The sequence below is a fragment of the Barbus barbus genome (genome assembly GCF_936440315.1).
Source record: "Barbus barbus genome assembly, chromosome: 25".
Classification (NCBI taxonomy): domain Eukaryota; kingdom Metazoa; phylum Chordata; class Actinopteri; order Cypriniformes; family Cyprinidae; genus Barbus; species Barbus barbus.
The window spans coordinates 11,065,961-11,078,895 of NC_136753.1; the positions used below are offsets into that span (position 1 = coordinate 11,065,961).

At 38.2% G+C, this 12,935-nt stretch overlaps 1 protein-coding gene across 6 annotated transcripts in view; it reads left to right on the plus strand.

The window, feature by feature from the left end:
- The window catches only part of LOC306844453 (centrosomal protein of 95 kDa-like), a 142,169-nt gene extending 132,228 nt beyond the window's left edge, over positions 1–9,941 (plus strand). For 5 of the 6 annotated variants that reach the window (XM_079376599.1, XM_079376600.1, XM_079376596.1 and 2 more), the window contains exon 20: positions 9,093–9,941. In XM_079376599.1, coding sequence (XP_079232725.1) covers positions 9,093–9,269 — 177 coding nt within the window. In that variant the 3' untranslated portion in view covers positions 9,270–9,941. The remainder of the gene's footprint in view (positions 1–9,092) is intronic. The other variant, XM_079376601.1, reaches the window with a different exon arrangement.
- Positions 9,942–12,935: the final 2,994 nt, after the last annotated feature.

The following is a 12,935-nucleotide window of genomic DNA, read 5'->3' on the forward strand; positions in this document are numbered from 1 at the left end:
CCACTCCAGATAACCACTTTGGATCTCCTCCCACTGTATTACGCAAGGAAACAGATTCATTCACAGCAAAAGATCTGTCTCGTGCTTGATAATCATGCAGATTTTTTTGCAAATATTGTTTTCTGTGAACAGTTTCCTGAATGTTTGGTTTCAGAAAATCCAATCTGGTGCGGACATGTCTCTTCAAAAACAGATCAGACGGTGACTGACCTGTGGTACAATTTGGGGTGGTACGATTGCGCAATAGGAATAAAGATAGCTTATCATCAATGCACATTTGTTCATTATTCAGTTTTTTCATGCCCATCTTAAATGTCTGGACATACCTCTCAGCCAATCCATTGGTGGCTGGATGTCTGGGTGCAGCAGTAGTATGCAAAATACCATTCTGTTTCACAAATCTTTGAAATTCATCAGAAGTAAATGTAGTTGCATTGTCAGTTACTATTTGTTCAGGTAATCCATATGCAGAAAATAATCTCTTCAATCTGGTAATTGTAGCTTGTGAAGTAATTTGCGACATACGAAAGACTTCTAACTACTTGGAAAAAGCATCCACTACAAGCATGAACATATTATTCAGGAAAGGACCTGCAAAATCTATATGCAACCGTCTCCAGCACTCTCCCGGAAATTCCCACGGATGAAGAGGAACTTGACTTGGCATTCGTTGTTCTTGTTGACAAACTGCACACTCTTTACAGCTTCTTTCCACATCCAAATCAATTTTTTGGCCACCACACATATTTACGAGCCAAAGCTTTCATTTTAACAATGCCAGGGTGTCCTGAATGAATTTCATGCAACACTGATTTCTGAAATTTGAATGGGACAACCACTCGTGTCCCCCATAACACGCATCCTTGTTCTACTGATAATTCGTCATTTTTAGTGCGAAACACTTTCAAATCATCTGCCACTTCACTCGGCCAGCCTTCCATTACATACTGATAAATTTTAGAAAGCTTTTGGTCCGTTCTAGTTGCTCTGGCGATCTGTAATGCATTAAGAGGGGCCTCTTGCAGATGATTAGTCAGAAAAAAGTTGATATGTGCTGAAATAGCTTCTGTGCCCACATCCGTGATTTCAGGCAAAGGAACTCTTGACAAGCCATCAGCATTTCCATGATGTTCCGACTTACGATAACAAATGTGGTAATCATAAGCTGACAAGATAATAGCCCAACGCTGAATGCGAGCCGCAGCCATCGTTGGGAAGTGCTTATGTTCCCCAAACAAAGTCACTAAAGGTTTATGATCAGTCATCAATTTAAATGATCTTCCCCACAGATATTGATGGAACTTCTTAACTCCATAAATGACACTCAATGCTTCTTTCTCAATTTGTGAATATTTCTTTTCCGCAGAAGACAAGGTACGGGAAGCATATGCAATAGGATGTTCCTCACCATTTGGCATCGTATGCTGCAGCACTGCACCAATTCCATAAGCTGAAGCATCACATGCCAAAGTCAAAGATAACTGAGGGTCATAGTGCACTAACACTTTGTCGCTGGTCAACAGCTCTTTGCACTCCTCAAACGCACATTGTTCTTTCTTTCCCCACTGCCAAACCACTTGCTCTTTCAACAGCCTATACAGTGGAGCAAGCACGGTGCTCTGGTGTGGTACAAAGCGTCCATAATAATTTACCAGGCCTAAAAAGGCTCGTAGTTCTTTCACATTTGCAGGTGCTGGTGCATCTTGAATAGCCCTCACCTTGTCCTTTGTTGGATACACTCCTCTTCCATCTATCACATGACCGAGATATTCAACTCGTGTCTGCCCCCACTCACACTTACATTGTTTTTAACTTTTAATCCCGAGTTCTGGAGACGCTGTAGGACTTTACCAAGGGTTGCTAGATGTTCTTGCTCATCTTTACCCACGATAAGCAAATCGTCCAGATATACAACAACTTTCAGATCTTTCATCAAATTTTCCATAATCCGCTGGAAAATAGAAGGAGCTGAGCTAATGCCAAATGCCAAACGATTATAAACATAGAGTCCTTTGTGTGTATTAATTGTTGTATATTTTTTTGAATCATCATCCAGCAAAACCTGTTGATATGCTTGAGCTAAATCAATCTTAGAAAACACCTTCCCTCCACTGAGAGCAGATAAGACTTCTTCCATTCGTGGTAAAGGATACACTTCCGTGTTGGCAGCTTGATTAACGGTGACTTTATAATCCCCACATAAACGAATTGTAGAATCCTTTTTAATCACAGGGACAACTGGAGCAGCCCACTCACTAAATTTGACTGGAGATATAATATTTGCTTCCTCCAATCGATCAAGTTCTTTCTCCACACGTTCTTTCATAGCAAAAGGTAGAGGGCGACTTTTATAAAATTTAGGCGAAACATCTGGTTTCACTGAAATGGTAGCTTTAATGTCCTTTAGAGTGCCTAATTAATTCTTAAAAACTTCACTATATTTCTCAAGCACTTCTTGAATAGACCCAGGCTGTTTAGTTTAACTCACATATCGAACTTCTTTCCAATTCAACTTAACTTTCTGGAGCCAATTCCTACCACACAAATTTGGTCCATTTCCTTCCACTACAATTAGCGGCAACTCATTTACTTGATCTTCATATTGCACAGTAACTGTGAATTGGCCCAAAACAGGAATGTTTTCACCTGTATACGTTTTTAACTTTACTCGAGCTCCCTCCAATGGCACATGAGCGAATAACTGCTTATATCTTGCATGTGAAATAATACTCACAGCCGCTCCTGTATCAACTTCCATCAATAAATCCTGCTGATTCACAGTAAAATTCACCTGGAACGTTTGTTTTTCCATATCACTTAACAGCGAGAACATTTCCAATTCTGGCTCCTCAGCATACATATAGGCCGTAGTTTTATGCCTATTCTGTTGCTCCTGAGATTTATTCACATGTGACTTCTCTTTTACTCTGCACGCTTTTTTTATATGGCCCGTAATTCCACAATGATGGCATTTAGCATTCTTAAAATAACATTCCTGGGCATTATGATTTCTGCCTTTACAACGATAACATGCATATCTCTGGTGGTGGATAATTTTTTCATTTACCTTATGCACCGTTGTCACTGAATCCTCTCTTTTCCTCAGCTGTTGCGTGTTGCTGTTTCCATGCTAAGAGCAATTTCACATGCTCGTACAAAAGTGAGCGCGTCCCCCGAAAGCAATCTCCGTTGGCATGCTTCACTTTGAATTCCGCTCACAAAGCGATCACGTAAGGATTCATCCAAACTTGTACCAAAATCACATTTCGACGCACATTGTTTGAGTTCAGCAACATACTGGGACACCGTTTCATGGGATTTTTGTACACAACGCTGAAATCGGAAGCATTCAGTGATTATCAATGGCTTTGGTTCAAAATGGGTCTGCAGGATACTAACAATTTCTTTAAAAGTTTTATCCTTTGGTTTTTGAGGTTGAACCAGATTCCGTACCAATCCATACGTAGAAGCTCCCATAACACTAAGCAACGTCGCTACTTGCTTCGCATCATCCACATCATTAGCAATCATGAACAGTTCCACTCGCTCGATATATGCAGACCAGGATTAATTTTCTGGTTTATACTCATCCAGTCTTCCAATTTGGGCCATACTTCTTCACATTCACATAACTTTTCCTCGTCGCCAGTTTATGTTATATATTAACGAAGCAAACCACCAATCAATGCCATCAACATACTTTACTTCGGTGAACACATCCGTCATGCACTGCGACACATCACATGACTTAAATACTGGCTTGATGCCAAACAATCAATCAAGTAATTACCATACACATTACTTCAAATACACCACAGTATCTTAGAAAAAAATGGACGAACAAATCATAAATGGAGAGCAATCCACATTAAGTTCAGAAACTCAACAAACACAAACTTCAAAACATCAATGATAAAACAACCATTTTTTAACTTCCCTTCTAAAAAATACTATCAACTTGTATCTCTTGGATATACCCAGGTAATTTATTCCAAGCAACAGAGCTAGTATATAAAAAATATTTTTTTCCCATTTCACTCTTAAACCTACAAGATATATATCGTTACTACTCGCCCTTGTAGAATGACAGTGAACCTCTCTTACAAATACATAATATTCTAACAGATACTTTGGAACCATTTTCTTTAATATCTTAAACACCATAACTAGTTTTAAAAAAGTTGCCCTTTTTTCGACTTTTAAAAAACTAATTTTCCTATAATGTTCCTCTCGCAAATGCACCAGTGGGTGTACTTTCAAAATAACCCTTATTATTTATTATTTATTTATTTTTTCATTTCGTTGAAATACCGCTATACCAGAAAACTGCAGCATAATCAAAGAGTGACTGTACTAATGCAGCAGCCAACATTTTTAGAGTTTCAGTATCTAAGAAAGCCGCCTGTCTTGCTAAAATTTTTATTTGATTTTTTTTCTTGAGTGAGCTAAAGCAGCAATCTTTTCTCCTATCATATTACTGTCCAAAACACAACCCAAATATTTTACCTCTCGTTTAGGTGTAATAATTTGATCTCCAACCTTTACCTATAATCTGAAGCATTTTTTCAATTTAGGAGCCAAGCCAAATAATATAACTTCAGTTTTCCCAAAATGTAAAGACAGTTTATGGCAAAACCACTTGGAGACCCCTTCAATCTCTCTACTTAATTAATTTTCAATATCTTCCTTCCTCTCATGAGAGACAATTATTGCTGCATCATCTGCATGTAATAAAAGCTTATTTGAAAAGGCCATTTTTAAATCATTAATATATAATTAAAAAAGTAAAGGACCTAATACACTCCCTTGCGCAACCCCATATGAAATGTTCAAACAATCCGAAAACACCCCATTTAAATCTACTATTTGACACCTCTTTTCAAGGTAAGACTTAATCCATTTACAGGCCATATTACTAAAACCCATCGCTTTAACTTTTAAAAGCAAAATACTGTGATCGACTGTATCAAACGCTTTTGAGCAGAACATGAAAATCACCACAGTGATACTTGGGGAGATGCCGAACAAGAATCTGGTGGAGTTTGCAGAAAACAATTTGATTTTATCTTTTTATGAACTTTTGAAATATGTCTGTATAGCTATGTAAATAGCATTTGTCATGACTTTGGTATGAAATTATTAAAAAATGATACAGTAAAACAACATAAAAGTTACCACAGTGGTACTTGGGAAGATGCAGAACAAGAATTTGCTGAAAACTATTTTATTTAATTTTTTCTTTGTGATTTTTAAAAAAAATAGGTATACTAACACCAAGTGTCTCAGGCCAAAACATGCATAAAACATTTTACCAAAACATTTCACAAACCCATTCCAAGTGTTTTATTGAATATTTAATTCATTGAATACAACTAAAGGTGCAATAGGTGATTGTCTTCAGAAACATTTGTAGTTATGCTCGTTGAACGTCTCTTCACATCCCGATAGCAATCATTAAGTTAAGTGGTCTAAATGTATTTATCTGTATTAATATAGTCTGTGGAAGGGCCAGGACCAAGAAATGTTCATCCAATCAAAGCGCTCAGTCCGAGCGTTTTAATTGTCTTTCCTACCTGCCTGTCAACCTATGTATTTGCATACCTCAGTGCACCCTGTACGCGCAGACAGGATACGTCATCAGCGTGTTCACTCACGCTGTGCAGACAGAGCAAGAATGGCAGGCAAACATCAACAACCTGATCTTCCTTCCTGGTATTGTAGTACTTTTACTAACTGTGCTATAAAGTTTTCTCACCGGTGAATGACACATGATGTAGCCCAGCGGTTCCCAATTCCAGTCCTTGCGCGCACCCCCGCTCTCTGCATATTTTGCATGTCTGGCATAGTTAACACACCTGAATCAGATAACCAGCTTGTTTGAAGAGAGTTACGTGCATGAACTGTGTCCAATTGACATGCTCCCTACACAGTGTTCATTGTTTCCTACTCCCTGAGCAGGGAAAATCCGTTGAAGTTTATTTCACTTCGGAACATTCACTCACGGATTTGGGCTGCGCAGCATCTTCACACAGATGAAACTTACTAGAGAAGTATGACATAATATACCTTTGTAATTAAATACAATTTAAATTCATGTCTCGCACACTTTTAATGCCCTTTGTATGGAACATATACGCTCACTTTGAGCTGGAATCATGGCGGAATATCTGGTGATGTCCACTTCGCAGGACACTTATGACTTACGGTTGAATAGAACAAACGTCGGACGTGATAAGATATTCATATGAAATGTGCAGAGCAGGGAGGGCGCAAGGACAGTAATTGTGAACCGTTGATGTAGCCTATTGTAGTAATTTAATGTTGTCTCTGGTATTCTGCTTTTTGAGTGTATGTGCGTTCAGGGGTCGTGGCTTTGGACGGTGATTGCAGGGAGGGTGGGACGTTCGCTTTCAGTGCATTTTCCGAGATCTCCTACTGCAACTTTAAAAAATAAAATATCATTAAATAAGAAGTGCCCATGTAATGTGTTTTTTAATCAGCCTATTATTATCGATTAATTGACTGTAGTTTGTTTGATACGTGATCCGACCCAGTCTTTAAAAAAAAAAAAAAAAAGATTTGCGAAGGTTTCGAAGCTTCATTTCGAAGCTTCAACGCCATGTCGACATGCAATGAAATTTTAGGCGTAGATGGCGTGACCGCGCTTCTCAGAAGCGCAGATGGTGTGACTGCAGTGAGCTCTATATTAATATTATATTATAGTTATAATATTATTTTATTAATATTATATTATAATATTAAGCTCTCTCTGTAGTATTGTGTTTGAATGGACCAGTTCCTACAAAAATTATGTCAAAATGCCCGTCTTGGTAAGTATCCTATAGCAGACACTGCTGGCTGAACGTACTGTATCAGAGCACTGGATCAGTGCATTCTCTTAAAGTGACAGCACTTTCATAATATTAATCTGTATTGTTAAAAGCGCTATATAAATAAAGGTGACTTGACTTTATTTATATAGTGACTTTACTTAATCATACAGCAACAACAAGAAAATCACTCACTGCTCTTGATTGAATAGCGTTTGTAACTTTAATAAAGATTAATCTTCAATTTATACTATAAAATATGCAAGGCTATTTTACATTTGATTACTTTATTCAATTTCTATACCTAAAACTGTTAGACTACCTAAAGAAAACTGAAAATCACTTTATTTTATTTCTATCTTTACTCTATTGCATTTATTTGTGCTGTTGCTTGTAGTTAGATTATTCTTATTTTCTTTATTTTTATTTGACAGTATAGTTTTTCCCTAAACATAACACATACAAATCGTACCGAAACTGTGACTCTAAAACTGTGAACTGTAAATTGAACCGTTCCACCTGTTATAAACACATATGAAGAGTTAATTTGCAAAAACGATAACTCCTTTTTTTTCTCAGAAATCACGTTTTTATTTTTTTATTGTGCATTCCAAGTAATATCAATCAAACTGCAGTTGGGTTGTTTTGATTAAGTAATAATAACTAAACAAATTTACAAAATTAAAGTTCATTGAAAGTATGTTTTTTTGTTTGTTTTTTTACATATTAAAAGTTTGTTTTATAGCAAAAGCAAATAACTCCAACAGTCGTTTTTTGGCAAAAGCAGATAGCTCCACATTTCATGTTTTAGAGTAAAAAAAAAAAAAAAAACTCTTAATTTTTGTAATCTCCTCGGATGACAATGTAGATGCCTGACAAATGTTGTTGTTGTTCTTGTGATCGTAGATTTATGGATGTGATTACATGCAATACACAGAGCTTTTACCTCACCATTGTAACGTGCTGCTTTTTCAAGGTTCCATGAAAACATTTCAGCTTTTATTTTCCTTTTACGCCCTGAAGAAGATATCACAGGTTCATCAAGTTCGTCGAAATTATCCATCCTCGATCACTTTTAGTCAGCTTTGACAAAATACTTCTCAGCTAGTCTTTTCAAAAGGCTTGTTTGAGATTAATTATACTAGCCTGCAAGAAGAGCCGCTTGCAGTCGGGGTGGAATTAAAGGTGGAGACTTCAAGTCTGACACTTTCTGCTCCCGGTAGTGATGCTCTCGCAGTGTTTGCATACTCTTATCACAGATAAAGTGAATTAAATGCAATATATGTGAAATACACAGAAACGTTTTTATGAACAACATTTTATATATACTGCTTAATACAGCACCATCTGTTCAAGAATATAGTTCATCATAAACATATAGGCTACTAAATACCAATAAAGTATGCTTTTATCAGTGTTTTTTATAAAAATTACTCAAGATAATAGTGCGACTACACTAAAAAACCTTTACTGTTATAAAAACACAGGTTTGTGAGCATTGGAAATGCATATTGGAAAGGAATTGTTAGAATAAACACGCAACACACCTCGTGCTTGTCATTACAGAATTTGACCAATGAGAATATCAAGGCTTTCGTCATCAAGGCTTTCACAGCCGATTTTGAGCAACTGCAGCGCCTGACCTCGGCAGCTGGTCTCGTTTTGCTCTAGCAGTACTTTGATGGCACGTGTGATCGTAAGGCGGCTGCAGCGCCGATCAAAGTCGGACAAATGTTCTAACCAGAATGCATTGCTTTTGTTAGGCGGCAGCCGATCTTTGTGGCGCCGCATGAAGTCGAACAAGCCTAAAGTGAAAGTAGCCTTGTCACCTGACCTGAATACAGCGTGCTGATTCGCTAAAATGGACTTATCGGCTTCTGTTCAAAAACAACAAGGGGGCTTGTCGGCTTCTGCAGTAAAACGTGAACTCCCAATGCCTTGAAAGTGGACAATACGGGCTTTTTTGACAAAATGTGTTTAGGGTTCAGATCGCACTATATGTGGAGAATAATGAGCGGCAATCAGCTCATTTAAAAAAAAAAAAGTGGGATTTATCGGTTTTTGCAAATGAACTCTTTTTTTTATATATATATATATATATATATATATATATATATATACACACGTGTGTGTCTATATGATCCTATATATAATATTGCATACTGTATGTATAACTGATATATTTGTTATATGTATGTTTATATAAATCAGTCATTTTTTCCCTCCTAAATAATTTGTTCTAAAAGTATGCATTTCTAACAGGCTCTGCAGAATATGAAAAGAGAGTTAAGAAATAAGATGGAGAAAGAGATTGGCGAGCTGCAGAAGGTCATCATTCAGAATGACGAAAATAATTATTTCAGAGACTTGGAAGTGGAACGCTTACAGAAGCGTGTACAGATGGCATCTTTCCAGTACACCACCAGCTGTCTGCAGTAATCACTAGCCAATTAAGCTGTGATTGATACTGATCTACAATACTTCTCTTACATACATTAATCTTTAGGTAGATTACCTTGAAAATAAGTAAATTAAATTTAATGTGTGAACAGCTTGAGATATACTTGCATAGTTCTTGTGAAACATTAACATTACTGTAATATTGTGTCTGTGTGTTTAAACAACAATTAATGTTGCAATCAAAATGATGCCATCAGATCAATAGTAGACTGTTTAAAAGCAATTGTTCCCAGAAGTTGATCTTGTATCATGTTTCAACAGTTTATGGTGGAAAGTTTTTGGACTGTCAGTTTGTTCTATAGGACAGGATGTGCAATCACGTTTCCCTTTGATGAACTTTTAAATGAGACTTCCATTCTCCTTGATCTTATTTCTGTAATGATTTCCCACAACATCAACAACTAACAACACTAATCGTGATTGTTTTTTGGTTTTCACATCAAACTCAACACTGGATTGTTCTATGTAAAATGTCATAACACTTAAATTCATGCCATGACTATTTATTAAATTTTACATTTTATGAATTAGGTGTTTTAATAAACAAAATTAATTTACATATACACATATCTTGGATGTAAGGGAAAATATTAGCCCAAAAAGGAAATATTTATAATTATTTATGTTAAATAAAAAGTATTTGAATGAGTTAACTGATTTGGGCATTCTTGAAAGAATTTATATTAGACATCACACCAACATTTGTCCAGAAATTGTTTAGTGTGAATGTCTGTAGATCATGGTGTAACGAGGTTCAATAGGACGAAGAACGAGGAAGTCAGGGGTGGCGAGTAAAGACTTTTATTACTCTGAAAAAATAACCAACAAGAATCAAAATAAAGGGCTTTCTGCTCTGAGGTCCATGACATACTTAATTTCACTATGGCTGTTTGAAGGCCCCTCCTCCCAAGCCTCTCTAATGACATCAAGCACCCCCCGGGGCTGACGACCTTAGCGAAGCTTGAATGGGGAAAACCCAGTGGAGGCTTGCGGAACCTCCCACAGTGCAAACAACAGGGGTTCGAGCCATTTATCCCAATTTTTGGCATCTTCCTTTACAAACTTATGAACTATGGATTTCAACGTGCGATTAAATCGTTCCACCAAGCCGTCTGTTTGTGGGTGATAGGTGCGAATCTATTTAATCAAAAGTTCATATAGTTCGCTTAACGTACGTGACATAAACACCGTGCCCTGATCAGTGAGACTCCCTTTCGGGATTCCCACTCAGGAGATGACTCGAAACAGCACATCCGCCACACTCTTTGCAGATATGGTGTGTAACGGCACTGCTTCCGGATATAGTGTTGCATAATCCACCAGAACTAATGCGAAACGATGTCCATGTGCTTAATGTTCTAATGGCCCGATGAGGTCCATACCAATTCTCTCGAAGGGGACCTCTACCAGTGGTAATGGGCGCAGTGGAGCTTTTGAAGTGGCCGGCGGATTAACCAGCTGACATTCACGACACGCCACACACCACCGGCGGACGTTCTTGTGAATGCCCGACCAAAAAAATCGGGCCATGAAACGTTCGCATGTCTTTGCTTCCCCCAAGTGGCCTGCCATGGGACTACAATGAGCCACCTGGAAAAGCATTTCCTGACGGCTTTTTGGGACTAACAATTGGGTTGTATTTCCTGTTGCCTGGGTATCTTGGGTCACCCGATACAACCTATCTTTTATAAGGGAAAAATAGGGATAGGAGAGCGGCTGATCAGGCTGGAGAAGCTGTCCGTCGATGGTGCGGACCCGGTCATATGCGTTCTCATCACGCGACTGCTCAAGAGGAAAGTCATCCAGCTCAGGGGACTTTAGCTCCACCCTTGCTCTCATTTCCTCCGAGCCAGTCGGTGAAGGTCCCGAAACCGCATCTCCAGTCTGAGCGAAGCATCTGTGCACAAAATCACCAATAATTGTGTAAATGCTGGGCAATCTGTACCCAAAATCAGCGGATGCCTAAGGTGGGAATTAACCGCCACCTTCATTCTATGCATTTTCCCCTGAAATTGAATACTAACAGGCACTAACGGGTAGTTCACCACATCCCCGTGCACACACCTCCAGTGGTGGACGAAGTACACAAATCAAGTACTTGAGTAAAAGTACAGATACGTATTATAAAATATTACTCCAGTAAAAGTAAAAGTACTGCTTTTTCAATTTTACTCAAGTGAAAGTACAAAAGTACTCAATTTTTTATGTACTTAAGTAAAAAAGTACTGATAGATTTATTTTGCAATTTTATATAGACTACTTGATTTAATTTTATAATAATGCATATTTTTATAATCCTACTGCTCAAAATACCAGGGCCCTCATTTATCAACAGTGCGTAGAAAAGTTTCTATATTTTGTCCAACGAATGAAATTTAGAATGTGCCTAAGTACAAGAAAATCCGCATTTATCAAACGTGCGCACGCAGTTCTTACGCACATGAGTAAGCAATCATTGTTGATAAATACCACATGTGCGTAAGTACCATGCTCGTTCACATTCATGGTCATTAGCATTCGGAAACGCCTCCAATTAACCATATATGGTGACAACACTTCCCTTTAAAAATTACGTGATTGTGTTTTTTCCTCACTGCAATAATGGCAAAGAGAGCAAAGAAGAGGAACTTCACAAACACAGAATTAGAGATACTTGTAAATGAAGTTGAATCCAAACAACAGATATTGTTTAGTTCATTCACTGCAGGAGGAATTACAAATAAAAGAAAAAAGGCTGCATGGGAGAATGTCACCAATGCAGTTAATTCCGTTGGGTCTGAGGAGAGAACTGTCCCAGAAATAAAAAAAAAAATGGTTTGATATTAAAGTATTGGCTAAAAAACGTGTCACAGCACACAGACGAGAAATGTCCGCAACTGGAGGAGGACAGACAACAACGGAACTTTCCCCATTGGACAACCGCATAGCCTGCATCATCGGAGACACGGCCCTGTCCGGGATTACTAAGGACGGTGACACTGATGCTCTTGCGACAGAACAAACAGGGCCATCTAACACCCAAAGTGAAGGTAAAATAAACCAACTGGAATAGGATATTGTGTTTGCATACATTTTATTTCAATTTGTAAACTGTTAATGAAATCATTCATAGGATAAACTCAATTAAATTAATGTGAACATGTGTTTCCTTAATAGCGACACCCGTTGTGCCTGAGGAGCTTGAGGAGCCGGGCCCATCCATTGCCCCTTCCATGCGCCGTGCGCCAAGAGTGCTGAGTGAGGCGGTGCTACAAAATCAAGAGGAAACAACAAAATCCATTAATGACCTAAAGGATCAACTGAGCAACATAACGAATGTATTGATTCAAATCAACGAGTCTCTGAAACAGATTGCCTCTTGCGCAAATACAATTGCTAATAAACCATAAACCGCTGACTAATGTGATTTCAGTTATTTGTTTCCACGAAGCTGCAAAACACAAAATGAAATCGCTGTAATGTTTCTGCACTCGACCAATGGCCAGACTTACCTAAAATGTCTGTATGATCCTCTGTCTTGTCTGAATGCCAGCGGCATTAGGAGGTGGCAGGGGCACTGCATCGGGCATAGGGCCGTCTGGTCTTGGGGGTTCCTGCAGAGGGATGCCCTGTCTGATGGCCAAGTTATGTAGCACACTGCAAGCA